We start from the raw sequence: 17,878 nt of genomic DNA, 5'->3' as shown, positions 1-17,878 counted from the left end.
GCGCCATCAAGCCCCACGCATGGGGCGATCCGCCCTAACTTGCTAACGGAGATTTGCGGCGTTAATGCGGTTATGGCGTTAACGTCATTTTAACAACATTTTAACGCAGACAGCACTACTATTTATATATTTCACTTACCAGACCAAGGTGTTAAAGCCGCTACAGAAGATCTGGAAACAGGCTGAACACACAACCATTGAGCATAGTGCTAATCCAGCCAGGCCATGAAGTGAAGTTCAACCACAATCCTGGCAGATCAGCTGATTTCAGGTCTAGTCCACTTTAGCTGATGGCTGAGCTGACACCCTTTTGTATATAAAGTGAGTAAATGTCATAAAGGACTGACTACATTACATAAGCTGCTTAAGCCTGCTCACAGTTGTTTCACATTTGCAAGCCTCTTTGCAACCCACCTTCACATAGTTCCTCCTTCTCCACTGTTTCTCTCTTAAACGGGGCCATTTCTGTTGATATTGATGTCCGTTTCTCTTCTGCATCCAGTCTTCTACATATGTACACAGAAAGGCATGCAGGTCTCCCAGCAAAGCCATAACATCTAACATAAATAAGTGCAGACACAAATGGCAATCTTCTTTTGACTATAAGTGGTCCTGGCTCAACTACACTAATGGTGGTGGTGTTGAGACTAATACATTCAGAAGAGGTGGGGGTGAGGGGGCATTAGAGGACAATACAGAGAGTGGTGAGATTGAAATGCAATAAGTCAGCAGTGAGAGTCATATCTGGATCGTGTGAGAAGAGGGAACGGGTAAGGAGCAGATATGGAGCTGTTTAATATTGTTTGCTGTTTATCTCAACTAAACAGAAGCGCACTATCGAGATGGTATCACGTCCACCTGAGGGTGAAAAACGGTGGAACCGTGATATGCCACATTCAAGATTGAATTAGGGAGAGGTGCATGCTGATAGTCTGAATTCTGTTGCTGCATAAATGGCCAGATCTTGTTTTTATAGGAATGTAAAACACAGGATTAAATAATGTGGGAGCATCAGGTCCTTGTGGTTATGCAAATGGATTCAACTTTCCAGTCCTGTGACTGAATATGTGGTTACCTCAGATAATGTCTGCTACTTTTTTAGTAGCTATTTTGGCCGCATGAAGTGTGTCACGGAAGTGGGATAGGGACCAAAAACGGCAAGACATAGAGTCAGGACAATGCACAACAAGCAAAATAACCAAGAAAGAAAACGATCATGTCACTAAAACAAAACAAGAATCCAAATATTTAAGCACCGGAAATGTGAGGAACCATGGGATTAGGGTTTGGAGTACAATTGGAGCACAATTGGATAATGCTCACACTGGCTGATGAAACTAACAAGGGAGAGACAAAAAGCCACAAATGAGGGGAAAAGAAGCAAAGCAGGAAGTAAGAACACAACAAAACACATGAGAACATTACCCTTGAAAGTAAAAACCTAACACTGCCACATGAACAGTGTCTGTCATGGAAATGAAGACAACTGGACTTCTTGAAGATATTTCACATCTCATTGAAGAGGCTTCTTCTAAAATCTGATATTTAAACCCAGTGACATTTTCCTCTTGGGTCACATGCTGAGGTAACCTGGGCTCATGTCACCCTGTAATCATGTAGGTCAATAACTTTGCAGTACCTCGAACATCGGTTTTTAGAATCTCTAATTTCCTGGTTAGAAATAAAATTGAGGTTATTTTACTCTATCTTAAAAATCTTTGACTACATGCTTAATCTGGATGGTATTACCTTTGCCTCCAGTAGCATCTTGGAGTCTAGGGCATGTCTTTCAGTGAGACCATGAACAAATATGTAGGACTGCCTTCATTCATTTACGCAATATCCCTAAAATTAGAAGCATCCTATTTCAGAGTGATGGTGAAAAACTAGTTCATGCATTTATTACTTCTAGGCTGGACTTAAATGGACTCCTCACATAGAAAATCCTGAGTAATCAGACCCCATCGTATCTTAAAGGCCTCATAGTATCATCCCAGTAGAGCACTTCACTCTCAGACTGGTTTATCTGTGGTTCTTAGAGTGTTTAAAAGTAGAATGGGAGGCTGAGCCTTCAGCTTTTGGGCCCCTCTTCTGTGGAACCAGCTCAAGGGTTTGGATTGGGGGAACAAACACATTCGCTTCTTTTAAGATTAAACTTAAAACTTTAAAAAACTTTTAAAACTTTTTAAAAAAAATAGTTGGGGCTGGATCAGGTGACCCTGTATCCTCTCTTAGTTACGCTGGCTGCTCGGGGCCTTCCCATAATCCATTGAGTGTTTCTTCTTCAATCACCTCTTTTCACTCACTATGTGTTTAATAATAATTAGTTATTAATAATCTCTGGCTCTCTTCCAGACGGTGTCTTTTGTCCTGTCTCCTTCCTCTCACCTTCTCACAGCAGATGGTCGCCCCTCCCCAAGCCTGGTTCTGCTGGTCGTTTCTTCCTGTTAAAAGGGAGTTTTTCCTTCCCGCTGTTGCCTAGTGCTTCATAGAGGGTCCTGTGATTTTTGGGGTATCTTTCAATGTAAAGCACCTTAAGGTGACTCCTGTTGTAAATCCATCCATTCGCTTCCCCTTGTCCTTTTCAAGGTCGCGGGGGGCGCTGGAGCCTATCCCAGCTATCATAGGGCGAGAGGTGGGGTACACCCTGGACTAGTCGCCAGTCTGTTGCAGGGCTAACACACAGGGACAGACAACCATTTGCGCTCACACTCACACCAATGGACAATTTGGATTAATCAATTAACCTATCCCCACAAACTGCATGTCTTTGGACGGTGGGAGGAAGCCGGAGTACCCGGAGGGAACCCACGCAAACACGGGGAGGACACAGCAAACTCCACACAGAAAGACCCCAGAATGATGAACTCAGGGTCTTCTTGCTGTGCGGCAACAGTGCTAACCACCATGCCACCGTGCTGCCCCCTGTTGTAAATCGGTGCTATATAAATGAATAGGACAGAGAAGCCTTTGGTATGAGAGCTGAAATGTCTTCACGGACCAAAAGGGAAGTCTAGTTTGGCTCCAATCTAGTCTAGTTAGCCTTCACATGAAGGCTAACCTTAAAAATGACAACAGAGACGGGGTTATCCAGAATGCTGGAGAAACTAGATATACAAAGACACACAACGTCAACGAATTTGGGATTAACCCTTTAAAGCCTAAACCATTAAATAATCACCATAAAATTCAATTTCTTTGAAAATTTAGCACTCCAGCGCCCTCCGTGACCCTGAAAAGGATAAGCAGAAGCGAATGCATGTGTAGCCGGATTACATTTGCTTACAGTTTGTTGCTTTAAAATGTATCGTGCTATTTATTGATGTTTTTCAGGTGGGGGAAAAAATCACACTGATGATGTAGCGCTCTTAAAAACTCAAATATCTGAAATATGATACACTGGGCATTAAAGGGTTCAGATGCAAAACATACACAACAAAAACCTGGGATCGTAACATCGTGTTTGTTAGACATGAACAAAATGTCCACTTCACATGAAAACAAGAAGCCGTGGTCAGACGGCAGGGAGAGAGACTGCTGACAGGACCTGATTTGTGTTGCTGTCAAAACACAAAGGTTAAGGAATTTGGGAATGTAAACCAACCAAGAGAAAAGATAGTATTACATGCACGACTGCAGAGGGTAAATAGACACAGAACAAGCACACAATTTCACATATTATAGGCTATTCAATACCTTAGAATGGTTCTCCACGTTCTGTGTCTATTTGCCCTCTGCAGTCGTGCATGTGCTCCTTTATGTTCTGCTCAAACAGGACAAGAGGGAGATCAAAAAGCAATCGGCGGTGAAATGTAGAGACACAGGACGAGGGAGCCTGAGGGTCAGCGTGAAGCGGGGTCGGAGAAGTTGGGCTTATTGACAGGTTTGTATGAGATGTGTTACTGCAGTCACCCTCGGGGATGCAGCTCACTATAGAACAAGTAAGGCAGAAACCAACTGGAGAGATTAACCTCTGCGTGTCGATGAAAGTGAATGAAAGATGGACTCGAGGGAATAACAGAAACATACTTGAGTGACTTGCGGATCGGTACCGTTTTTACAGTCTTTTGATTGCACTCTCAGTCAGCTGCTTACATTAAATGATGTTTAAATCGATAAATCAACGTTTTTTACGTTATTTTTGCACTGCCTTGACTGCTTTGGTCACTGTCACATTTAAAATCTGATCGGATGACACCCAAAGAGTCATGAAGAGCAGATTATCTGAATCATCTTAAATCCTGCCCAATCATAGCTATTTTTTTTTACTTTAAGAACTTTGATTTAAAGCCAGTTTTTAGGACCCAGAGACAGCCTGTATACTGGATTATTATATTTGAATAAACAAACCTTTGATTTTATATATTTCAGTTGCTTACTGACAGAAAATACCACAAAAACACTAAACAAGTGTTAGATTAGACAGTTGTGCACGGTAAGTTTTTGCAAATGTTGCTGAATTTTTCGAGGCTAGCATCAGCTGGAAATTAGAAGATATTTAACATATCAAAAACGTTCATTCCTACTAGACTCTACTTGTGTAGCTTAGCATAATTCACATTTCACAACAATCCTTATTCATCTTCTGCAGGCCTGAAATTCATCCTCTGTTTGAAACAAGATGCTTTAGCTCCACCTTAAACCAACTTTCTCCTCATTGGCTGACCTTTGCAAACAGAAGGTTTAAATAGCAGAGGGGTGGGGCTGGTGTGTTCCCATACACAGATGGCCATATTAAGCATGGCCGCTCTCACTGACATGATACAGATCCAAGGGTAGAAAACTAAATTTAGAGCAGTCTGAACTCTGGGCTATTTGGAGCTTTCTTGAATTTGCGATTGTTTTTTAAAAATATTTAAGCTGCCACTTATCTCTATAAGAAGGTGAAAGTGGCGGAGATCGGACTGAAGATTGAAGCAGTCCACAGCTTTACTGACCTAAAGTCTAAACATAGCTCAGTCATTGGCCTGGTGTCGCAGAACAATCATAGCTCTCGAAAGACAAAACACCTTTTGTAGCCCGGCCTCAGTATTTGTGCAATGTCTCGCACATCAGCGCAGAAATCAATAGTAACACCCATTCTCCTGCTGTGTGTTGTGCATTTTTGTGTGTTCCTGTATGTGCGTGACTCCTGTGGCTGAGCTCATGATAAGTGCTGGAGTATTTTTTTTTTTTTTGCTCCTGCACTTGATTGTGCTGCTGACAATAGCAGTTAATGACAGCCCAGAGTGGCTGCACGGTTCGACTGCTGGGGGAGGGGAGGACACGGAGGGGAAAAACCCATTTTCAAAAGCATACATGGTTTTTGTTCCTAAACCTGTATGCAACATGGCCAGCGGTTGCCTCTATTAGACTGCAAGCACTCTCCACGAGCACGGCGAGTTTCAATTAAATCAAAGCTGTTTGAAGGCCTGCCGACATCACAGGGGCTGAACAAAAAGCTTTCAGCAGGTTGTGAATGTAGTCAATTGCAAACAAGATGTGCATTTCAATGACTCATTCAGAGTGGATGGGAGAGGAAATGGAGGGGTTACGCTAATAAAAACACTGGGATGCATTAGAATAAACAAAGCATCGCTGCTAATTTAAAAATAAGGGATTCCCTGTATCACTCACCTGAATTTGTTTCATCTAATCTTTTGATCCAGTCTCTTGTTAAAAGAAATATAGCAATTTACGCTATCAGAAGAAGCACTTGGCATATTTTTTTTAAAACATAAAGGTTAGCAAATGCAAATAACTTCAGGACAAAAGAAATAACAAAATATTCCAGTGGGGGTTTTTTTGTTCGTTTTTTTTGCTTATGGATACAAAACCTACAATTTATGTTTTTCTTCTGTACAATCTTAGCTGATTTTAAGATGCTTCTGTACTGAATAAACTATGGTTACATTAATTACTAGAAGAGATCACATCCTCTGTTAGATGGACAGTGTTTCTTGAATGGCAGATGGAGTAAAGTTAGCTTTTTGCCTGCGACTACGGTTTAGTGAAAGGCCTAGCAGCAGCTCTTGAGCTCGGCAAAGCCCTGGGTACTAATGAGAGGCTTGAAAACTGAAAAAGGTGGAAGGTAGGGTACAAAAATGAGAAAGAAACCTATGTCTCAGGAAGTCAAATCTAGTCATGGAACCAGAAGAAGGTATATGGGTTGTGAAAATCTGATTGAAGTACACCTTGAATAAACATTTTGAGTCCATCTGGGTCCAACAACTTTTTAGCGATAATGTTTAACTAAAATAACATACATGACTTTAGAGAATGTTAATCAAAAATAGCATTATTGGGAAGGAAATATTATGTCAGCTACAGCCTTACTTGTGCTTTTTTGTGTGTGTAACATATTTTGATAACGAAATCAAAATCTGAAAAGTACTCTTATGATCTCTGTACCCACAGTTAAACAAGTGACCTGGTGATGCTGTCTGTGTGATAAACAGGAATCTGTAGTTAGCATATCTTAGCTTAGTTTAGCATAAATATTGACATCAGAGAAACTATCAAAAGCTTCCTGCGCATACTTGATAAGGGAACCTATGAGCAAACTATCTGTTAATTTACAGCTGGTTTAAAAGTAACGTGTACTCTATGCTGTCACAAGTGACTTCACAGCTGCTGGCACGACTGTGTTGCACTTTCCCGCCATTTCAGTGACACCTTAGAGATTCTTACATTATACAGCGGGAGATGCTAACAGCTTTTAAAGATGAGGCTTTCAAGAGAAAACTCAGAGATGTCCTGTGACATGATAGGTGTCGCCACTCAGTTAGAACTTCCACATCAGTGCTGGTGTGAGTTTGTGTTGTTTGTTTGTTTGTTTGTGTGGGGTTTTTGCAGTTTCTTTAGAAAGTCTCTTCTTTTCACGCCATTGCAGCATCTCCCTCTGTATAATTTGGAAATATCTGAACTTGTGTTCTTCTGGCAGACGGTACAGAAGCCTGCAGACCAGGACCACCCGACATAGGAACAGTTTCTCGCCATCTCCTTTCTAAGAACCAAATTCCTTGTATGTGTCTGCACATATACTTGGCCAATAAACACGATTCCGATTCTGATATATAATTAAAATGGAAGAAAACTTTTTGTACAATTGCATCTTCTACCCAGCAACCCCACCTAAGCCACCTTAGCCAGGTTACAAGCTGAACCAAATCAAAGCCTGGCTAGCACCAGGAGTAGTGACCACACACAATAACCAACTTTAAACTATGCCTTAACATTCAGGTATTGGCTATTTGGAGGAATTTCTGTTATAGCGAGTAATCATCATGGAAGAAGGTAAGTTTTAAAATTCTAATAAAAAAATAAAGACTGTCTCCAGCCAATAAATTTAATTTAATTTCTGTTTTCTTCTCCATATAAAGTGTTGAACCTGCACACGACCAAAGCCTGCTCAGATATGATTTGTATTTTTATATGCCAATATTTGTTTAGATTGGTTCACACCTAAAGTTCACTGAGTACATAACTAAGTAACAAAGTTTAGAGGGTTGGTTGGACATTCAGACTGCGTTTAAATAGTGTTTATGCTAAGGTAGCCATGCTATAGTTCATATTTAATGTATTTTTATATAATAATGTGACAATTTCAATAAAAAGCCAACATAAAGTGTCTTAGTAAACCACCAGAACAGCTATAATTATTTACGTTTCTGCAAATCAAAGGAAGAAGTGAACACCACAGATGTTCCCTGATTTGGTCTTTTGGTGATGATGGTTGAGACGACTAATACGCTTATCAATAGGTGTTTAGCTGGGTTGAGATCTGGTGATACGCTTCACATATTTTTTACTCATCAAACCATTCAGTGACCACTTTTTTATATAAACAGAGACCATGGGATAAAAATGATCATTTAGAATAACTATTGATTGTGAGTGAATCTTTCCTCCAGTAAGACAAGTGGACACCAGCTGTATCCCTCCAAGCCACCAGATCCCATCTCTGACATCAGAAGGTGAGACTCTTAAACCAGATACCCTGTTTTTCTATAAGGTGGCTACATGAAGCCATGTACATTATAAGTGCTTTAAAAGATGAACAGAAAGCTTGACATGCACTGAGCTTATCAGGCTCTCCCTCAGGGAGTGTGTTGTGCTTCAGTATGAAACACGTGTGAGCCTTTCAGCTCTCTCAGTCAAAGTGCAGCCTGATTCAAGCGTGGGAATCCCTGTGAGAGCGACAAGATGTCGCTGCTTTCATGGCATAAAACTTTAATGAGAACAAAACTGTTACACATCCGTTAAGCAGCCACTGAGGTCTGCTCCTTTATTGACTTGACTCTGGGTGACAAGACCACACACACACACACTGTTAGACAACAAACACACACGAATAGGAGTTCTAACTGTGTTGGAGGTTGGAGATTAGGTGAGATAGATATTTATGGTTCTTGCTGTGCTATTCACTTTCATACAAACATTATGTCTGACAAAAATGGAAACGAATGGCTAGAATCATTTTTAACTGATTAATGGAGCATTTTAAAATAATAATTAGCTCTGTTAATAGACTACTCATGTATTTTACCCGAGGGCAAAATACATGATCTCAAGTGTCAGATATACACCAGATACCCTACATCATTTGAGCTGAGAGAAAAACACGCATGCCCAGGTCAGAACTGTGTCTGGTGATGGCTGAGATTTTTTTTTTTTTTTTTTTTTTATGCTGGCAGTGTGTGAAAAATCGATGGTATAGCTTTGTGCCAGCCCCGGGCCGTGCAGGTCCCCGCGGACTGGCTCCGTTTATTGTGCTCAAAAAAAGGCAATTACAATGTTAATGTGTCACAGCAGGAGAGTGAACCCGAGCCGATCCAGCAAGGGGGACGTCAGAAGGTGATGGAGAGAGCGGAGTCACCGTGGGTTAACAGCAAAACAGCGTCTGGGGAGCGTTTTATATCAAATACACAAGCAGGAGGAGAAGGAGTACACTCACCAATGCTTTCAGTTTATATTAATGATATATATATATAGATAGATAGATAGATAGATAGATAGATAGATAGATAGATAGATAGATAGATAGATAGATAGATAGAGTAGAAGAATTCCTCTTGCTATTTGTCATTGTTCTCGTGCAGACAGAAGCCACCAAGCAGGACTAATACAAACCCATCAATGTGGAAGTCTCACGGGAGCCCATAATAAGCCATTAAACAGGCGCATTAGGAGTAATGAAAAGGCTCTTAGTGGTTTACCACTGCAGGCCACCTGGATTACTCTTCGTGGAAGTGGGCGGCGGCTGTGGTTGTCTAACGGCTCGGCTGCAGCACAGTGAGGTCAGAAAAAATATGATAATGTGAGCTCTACTCTGCATATCTATACAAGCTTTAAATGCTTGATTTGTAATTAAAATGTTTAAACTAGGGAAATTACGCACAGACGACGTGGCTGATCCGGCAAAATTACGCATTCATATGAACACATTTTGACGAGGACCTCCTCCTACAGAAGGCACCGGTAGCCCACTTTGAGGGACACCTGTCTGGACTCTCAGCTGTGCTGACTGCTGGTGTCAGTTTGACTTAAGTGTTTTTTTGTAATGCGAGGTTTAAGCGGTAATACCCATAAAGTTAATCTCACGCTTTTTTCTGGCCTAATCTAAAGTTTAGATTTCAGGTATAACTTATAATAAAGTTCCCTGAACCCAAATCCTGCAGTAATATATATAAAAAAGACAAAAACACTCGGCTGAAAGTGATGCGTGGTTCACGTGGCGCAGAGAAATGTTCTTTTCTCTCTGCTTTCCAAACGATTCACAGCAGACAACACACAATCCAGTCGATAGCACAGGCAGAGCGCTACCTGTGATTGTGATGCAAATGTTAATGGACTCTGAGGTCCCCTGATTAGCCTGATGTGGGCTAATTTCCCTGCTCTAATCCCCAGAGAGCGAAGAGTGCCATTTCACCGTCCCTTATTAATTGAGGAGTGTTGGGGTGGTATTTTCTGCCTCGCTGAGCAGGCGCAGCAGCCGGACAGTCGTGGGTTAAATGGAAGGTAATATGGCACAGGATCCAGAAATCTTAACCAAAAAACCCCCACATTAAAACGGCTGCCTGTGCGCGTTTTGTTGGCATCACTGTCTCGTGTCGGCTCGGCTTGGTTCGTGCGCCAAACACACAAACACACAAATAGTGGCACAGTGCCATATCTTTCTATTGTTTCATTGAAAACATTCATGGCTGAACTGCAGACGCTGCAAAAGCAAAAGTTGACTATAATTGTATTCAGCGATGCCATGGTAACATAAAACCACTGTTAATCTTTGACACTGCACCGGCGTAAAGACGTCAGAAGCCCAACATTAGCCTAAGTATAATTTTCCTTTTGATCCAATAGTCTGGTTTATGGTGGCCAACCAAAGCAAACTGCCGCCCCGGTTTATCCGGTTATTTATTTGTTCGGCCTTGTTCTCGGAATGATCTTTCTGAGAGAAAATGTTTCCTGCAATCGAAAATTATTTTATGAATCGAGAAATGGGGAGGGGCGGGGTGGGTGGGGGTCTTGTGCCAGTTCACCCATGTGTGTAATGCGAAAATTTTAAAGAAAAAAAATGTAGGGCCGGGAGGGGGCTGAGACACTGAGGAGAGAGATGGGAGGGAGGGAAAGCTGTGCATGCGGTGGGGGTGCGTGGGCTGAAATACTGAAATAAAATGAATCTGAGGACAAACTGAGATCACGATGCAATTTTGGATTCTTCCACCACAAAAAAGGCCGAATGGCAACGTAGATGACTCGAACATGTGAGTCAACATACAAAAGCAGCGCAAACTAGACAAAGAGCTTTGATCGGCCATATCTGTGTCGACAGAGATGTGGATCCTCCTGGGACGTGGCACCCTGACCCTCTGACGACTCTCGGGATGGGTGATAAACTGGGGGGGGAATCACTTTCTTGCAAGGATATCACAGCAGCGTGCTCGGATACAAACACAACGAATACTGGCAGTGTACCTGTGTATGAAAAGTGCGGGTTGAAACCCTTAAATCCAGCTCATTCTGCCAGTTTATCATTTTATTAATAATAATAACAATAATAACAACAACAACAATAATAACAATAACAATAATAATAATGTGACATGACAGAAAAGGGGCTCTTATTTGTTTGAAAGTTGTTTGTTATCCTTGTGCACGATTTTGCGTCATCACATGACCATAAAACCAAACTTTACTGCAAAGTCAGACCAAATATCCACAAATGTATTATTATTATTATTATTATTATTATTATTATTATTATTATTATTATTATGTGTACAGCAGGTCGTGGGGAGGTCTGCAGCCGCTGTAACCTGCTGGCTGGTGGTGTCACGGCTGCTCTTTTCATCTCGCAGCACACTTCATCAGACAGTGCGGAGCGCAGATCAGAGGAGGGCTGCAGCCCGCTGATAACAGCCTCTGTCATTAACTCCTTCATTCAGGCCAAGGGAAAGCGGCCATTTTCGTTCCCACAGCTGGAAGTTTAAAGGGAAAAAAGGCACACAAAGGCGCGTTTGCCTCGTATTTTCTGATTCAAACGCACTGATTTAAGCTTTTAATGCTGATGCACAGGCCCGATAAAGCGCAGGCCTGCACTCCAGTCTGAGCCAGTCAGCGCGGTCGTCGTGATGCAGTTTGGCTCCGGGGGATTTGGCTTGACACCGTTCAATTCTGCTAAAGAGGGAAGAAAAATACATCTTTCTAGCTATTTTGCTAAAAGGTTTACATCACGCGTTTCATTTGAAGCAAAATGGTTAATTATAGTTTAATATAATGGCTCTTAATAGTTATGGAGTGTTAAAAAAATACTGGGAAAAAACAGTTTGATATTGTCTGATTTTGTGGTTGCTGTTTGCTGTATGATGGCCAACTGGAGATGAGTCAGCTGTATTTCTAGGGAGATGCATTTCTGGTCTTATCGGGTTACAAGCTATTGAAGAACCCAACGTGAAAGCTTTTAATAGGCCGCATTATTTATTCTCAGGTCCAAGTAAATGCTCTCCCAATGGAACTCACACAGACAGCAATGCAGCACGCTGTCTGTTAGTTCAGGCTTCTTTTTTGCTTTTTTTCTCGTACCGAGCAAGGCCCCGGCTTTGTGTTACGGCGATGAACTCTGATACTGCAGCCTGAGGAAACACTGAGCATGGTGTGCACATCGCACAAAGTGCTAGTGACAAGGCAATGTCAACAAACCGTTTACAGCAATTTGAGCCTTTGTTACCGCCTCACTTAACCTACATTTACAAAAACAAATAAAAGCCGAAGGATTTCAAGCATTTTTTGTAAAGATGAGGAGAACTCAGATCAGCCAAAAGTTAAAATGAGGATATTTATTAATTCTACTTACGGTATGTTTAGAAGATAGTTTGTTGGCACCCAAATAAAATATCAGACCCAATCATCTGGGTTTAATTCAGGCTGACATATCACTAATCCCCTGTCACGTTTTTTATGTTCAAACTACGTATTTTATTTTCTTAATGAATAAATCTCGCAGCGAAATATAGTTTTCTTAAAGGGAGCATCGCCACGGGTCAGACTGTAACATCACAGATGCAAAATCATGAATGAGTGAATGTGAGTGAATGAATGAGTATGCTGAATGAAGGCTTCAGCCTGCAATAGAGCCACTAAATGAGCTGCGGGTTTCAAACACAAGCTCAAATTCTACGTCTTACCACCTTTTAGCAAAGACAAAACGCGCGAGATCATATCCCCTGATCAATCAATCAACCCCAAAGCGATGTTTGAAACCCCGATCCAGGTAATCCCAGAAACAATTAAGTTAACTATTACGCTGCTCCGCGTCCTCTTCTTCTTAAAAAGAAATGACATTTGATAAAAGAAGAAATAATTACACCTTTTATTCCTACATCATACAATCTGGTCCGGAGAGCTTGGGGTTTCGTCAAATTTCAGCTTCCTTTTATATGGGTAAAGTTATGCAAGGTTTGAGGCCCCCGGAATGCCATTGGTTGTTGGGATGAGGTATTATAGATTATGGGTTGGGGGTGGTGGGGGTACTGCAAGCACCTCCCCTAGAAATGCAGCAAATCTCTCCCGTTTTCTCCTGGTGGGGCACTGGGAGGGCTGGAGACGTGCTTTGCATTGGCAGGCTGGTGAGGACACGTGTCTCCTCCCTGCCTCCCCCCCGGGCTCCACGGTACCGCATTGGCATCAGTAAAGGCACCTGAAAGACGAGAAGTAACTCCTGGAAGCGCTGCCTGCCACCTTATAACCCAAAAGAAAGCGATCTTACAGGCCTGCAAGAACCTGTGGCTCGCCTTTTGTCGTGCGTAAAGCTTTTGCGCACGCCGCTGAACTGCCTCAGAGACTGAGAAGGTGCGCTACGCGTCGAGCATCAGAGCGCAGTGCCAAGATGCAGAAACGGAGCAGCGACGTCTGAAGGTGACATGAACCTGGGGATAACGACAGGCTGCAGACGAGCAGTGACTAAAAAGTGGAGATAGCAACTGAAAACCGACGGTGTCTTCAACCAACATTTGCGCTTTCCTTCGTGGCTTTATCTAATGCAGAGAATCAAGAGCTGCAATCCAAAGTAGCCTCATTTTTTTTACTGACTGGAGGAGACAAACACTAATTAAGCTGCAGACAGTTCGGAATCCGGAGAGGTTCGAAAAATGGCGACGTTAATCAGAAGCAAGCTTTCCAATAAACTGACAAATGCAGCCACGGCTGTGTCCAACAAATCCCAGGCAAAGGTGAGCGGGATGTTCGCCAGGATGGGGTTTCAGGCCGCCACCGACGAAGAGGCTCTGGGTTTCGCCGCCTGCGATGACCTGGACTACGACCACCGGCAAGGCATGCAGATGGACATTTTAACATCCGATGAAATGGGGGGAGAGGGGAGCGGAGATGGAGGCGCACTGGATGGGGACAGCCACTACCAGAGGGACGGCACCGGTCCACCGCACTCTGCCTCAAAGGACGGAGATCCGACGAACGAGTTGACCGAAGTCAGACCAAAAATCACCGCTTGGGAGGCGGGCTGGAACGTCACGAACGCAATCCAGGTAAAAACGCACTCCCTCCACGGATTGTTCTGGGTTCCAAATGGTTGAGCCGCTTCCGAAGCATATGAGAAATTCGAGATAAATAAATATCTACGAACACATCAAAATAATTATACACAAAGAAAAAAAATCAGCAGGCTTTTCCCTTTGAAGCAACTTTGTGAAGTGGCTGGTTTTTAAATTAAAGTCTGGCAAATATCCACTTTCTTTAAACCTTTTAAGTGCGTTCTCATGATCTCTGATCACAACAGTGCAGAGATTTTTTAGACGTTTATGCGCTATAAAGGGGGGGGGGATAGTTGATGCCCTGGCCCCCCTCCTTTTCTCGACATGCACATTCTTTGTCTGGAGTAATGTGCTGTGTAGCTGATGCACGTCCCCGATAAAAGCTCTCACAATACTCCGCGTGGGAATAAATAAGTGGATGGAGGAATTTTTGTGTAGACTCTAGAATAAAAAGAAAACCAAAACCTGCATTTTAAAAATGTTTTATAATTTTGTTTATATTAAAATCTAAATCCAGCTAAGTTAAAAGTAAGAATAACACTGTAGTTATGCAGGAAAATTGGTTTTATGATCAAGTCCAAGTGACATTTTGGACAAAAAGCATAAAGACGCGGCTGAAAAATATGAAATTTCAAATTACAGAGATCAGTGTGTGCAAAAAGCTGCATTTCGAAAAAGTATTTATTTTTTATTTTATTTTTTCATGTGGGGAAAAAAAAATCACCACTTTAAAGTGGAGCATTTACTCGAGAGAGCCTGTGTGTACGCGTGCGCGCGTGTGTGTGGAGGCTATGCGACAAAAATCCCTCTAGACGCAATCCTTTTTATGCTTTATCGGGGCTGTGGTCGCGGCAGTCACCCTGACGTCAGAGTGTGTCTCCTCCAGCTCGTGATGACGTCAGAAGCGGGCAGATGAGCTCAAAGCCAAGTGGAAAACCCACAACATGAAAAGGGGAGTGAGATTCACTGAAGGGTCGGGCAGAGCAGCCTCAAAGCACACATTAAAACATCATCTAGTTACACGAATAAAAAATACTATGATAAGAAAATAATTAATGATTAAATTAATACTTTTCATTTAACAACTTAATATAGCGCACAGCCTAATATTAGCGATGCTTTATTTGTCTGTGTTTGTAGGGGATGTTCGTTCTGGGCCTGCCCTACGCCATCCTGCACGGAGGATACCTCGGACTCTTTCTCATTATTTTCGCCGCTGTGGTGTGCTGCTACACGGGGAAAATCCTCATTGCCTGCCTGTACGAGGAGGACGAAGACGGACAGCTCGTCCGTGTGAGGGATTCTTATGTGGACATTGCCAACGCTTGCTGCGCGCCCAGATTCCCGTCTCTAGGTGGCCATATCGTGAATGTAGCCCAAATCATAGAGCTAGTGATGACTTGCATCCTGTACGTGGTGGTCAGCGGTAATCTCATGTACAACAGCTTCCCCAACATGCCAATTTCCCAGAAGTCCTGGGCCATCATCGCCACCGCTGCTCTCCTCCCCTGCGCCTTTCTCAAGAACCTGAAAGCCGTCTCCAAGTTCAGCTTGCTTTGCACGTTAGCCCACTTTGTCATTAACGTCCTCGTTATAGCGTACTGCCTCTCCAGAGCGAGGGACTGGGCCTGGGACAAGGTGAAGTTTTACATCGATGTCAAGAAATTCCCCATCTCCATTGGGATTATTGTGTTCAGCTACACCTCGCAGATCTTCCTGCCGTCTCTGGAGGGGAACATGCAGAAACCGAGCGAGTTTCACTGCATGATGAACTGGACTCACATCGCTGCCTGCATCCTCAAGGGTCTATTCGCCCTGGTGGCCTACCTGACCTGGGCTGATGAAACCAAGGAGGTCATCACAGACAACCTGCCCCCAACCATCCGAGCTGTCGTCAACCTCTTCCTCGTGTCCAAAGCTTTGCTGTCGTATCCGCTGCCGTTTTTCGCTGCTGTCGAGGTATTAGAGAAAACATTTTTCAACGAAGGGGGACGCGCCTACTTTCCAGATTGCTACGGAGGCGATGGACGCCTAAAGTCCTGGGGACTCACTCTCCGATGTAGCCTTGTTGTGTTCACCCTGCTCATGGCGATCTATGTGCCACATTTCGCCCTCCTCATGGGCCTCACCGGCAGCCTGACGGGCGCAGGCCTTTGCTTTCTGCTTCCCAGTCTCTTCCACCTCAAGCTTTTATGGAGAAAGCTGCTATGGCACCAGGTTTTCTTTGATGTCGCCATCTTTGTAATAGGAGGTATATGCAGCATATCTGGTTTCATCCACTCAATGGAGGGGCTCATAGAGGCTTTTAGATATAACATACAAGAATAGTTGCAAGCCATTGCTGGAACTAGATGTTAACTGCAAGTCTCCATTTAGTGAAAAAAATAAAATAAAATAAAATAAAATTTAAAAAACACATGACTTCCTGGCGAGCGCAGTCCCTTCTGCTTAATTCATGCGTAAAAGTGCGCACAGAGCACACGCGGACATTTTCGCACTCATACAGTGCTTGCATCAGTCTACACACACACACACACACACACACACACACACACACACACACACACACACACACACACACACACAGAGTTGGTGGCAGTGAGGGAATCTAATGCATCCACGACACACTTTAGCCTACGGACAATACATGTTGTATAAATATGCCAACAAGAGTACATATACATATTTTCCAGTGGAGTGAACGTTTACAATATCGACCTTAAAACAAAATTGCAAAAAGGGCAGTTCGCCTTTTCGTCGCTCTTGTGGTGCTTCCCCACACGAGACTTCACTTCATGTAACGCTCGAGTTTGTGATGGACGGACTTGTTGTGATTTAATGATGTTTAAGATGTTTTAAAGGGATTAAAACACACGCGCGCGCACACACGCAACACCACTTCTTTTTTTTTTTAGGTGATTCGCAATTTGACTGCGGGCTTTGAGTGTGGCGTTAAACCCAAAATCGAACGCCTGTGCATCTAAAAGATAAAATAAGACAACGGCAATAACAGATAGAAACACACGACGGCGTAAAGACGATAAAAAGTAATTGTGAAGTTTCCTGAGAAATACGCAAAAATTGACTTTCCCCGATTATTTAATATTCTGGCAATGCAAAATATCAGAGAGTACACAGCAGCTAAACAAACTATGCATTGAATGTATGATATTTTAGACACAAATACATTGAAACTGGGAAGTGGAAATTTAAGAATCCTTTAAATTTCGGTTCATCCTCGTGTAATAGTAACGCTTTGTTGATAGGCCTGGTTTGTTTTTTTTCTTCGATATTTACTTTAATTCACTTTTCAATCGGCAATAACGTCCAGCCCCACAGATCTCAGCAACACGGGGAGTATTAAATGAAATAATACACACACATAAGAAATAGAACGAAAACACGCACATGCACGCACGCACACGCGGCCTGTTCGTTTTTTATTTCTAATTAATTTTGAAAATCTCATGTCTCGGGAAAAAAAAAAATTCGGTGTCTGAAAATCTAAAAGAGAGAGATCGTTAAAGAGGAAAATGTGCATACAGACATTTTTCATTCTGTGCAATCCAATGGGTCCTGTGGAAATGTTATAAAACCGTATGTGTAGTGTGTTATTGTGGTTTCAAAAAGATGGAATGTATATCTCAAAGTCGTTATCATATATCGTGAAAATTAATATTAAAGAATAAAGAAATAAGTGAAATTATATTGTAAAAATGTGTGTGGTTTTATGTAAAACGAGAATCGGTCAGAACATGTATTTTTTTTTCTCTATAATAAAAGATAGAAAACGATGGTTAGTCGCATTCATATTTGTTAAATTCAAACTGAGGTTAAACGCGCAGAGTTAA

At 42.4% G+C, this 17,878-nt stretch overlaps 1 protein-coding gene across 1 annotated transcript; it reads left to right on the top strand.

The window, feature by feature from the left end:
• Positions 1-12,977: 12,977 nt before the first annotated feature.
• slc32a1 (solute carrier family 32 member 1) lies at positions 12,978-17,650 on the top strand. The gene is made up of 2 exons (XM_040008025.1): positions 12,978-14,021; positions 15,168-17,650. The coding sequence occupies exons 1-2, from the start codon at positions 13,629-13,631 to the stop codon at positions 16,353-16,355; spliced, it is 1,581 nt and encodes a 526-aa protein (XP_039863959.1). The 5' UTR covers positions 12,978-13,628; the 3' UTR covers positions 16,356-17,650.
• The last annotated feature ends 228 nt before the right edge of the window (positions 17,651-17,878 follow it).

This window comes from Simochromis diagramma, unplaced genomic scaffold (genome assembly GCF_900408965.1).
Source record: "Simochromis diagramma unplaced genomic scaffold, fSimDia1.1 OVJJ01000320.1, whole genome shotgun sequence".
NCBI lineage: Eukaryota > Metazoa > Chordata > Actinopteri > Cichliformes > Cichlidae > Simochromis > Simochromis diagramma.
The sequence above is the reverse complement of the archived record's forward strand: the minus strand, read 5'-3'. Positions and strand labels throughout refer to the sequence as shown.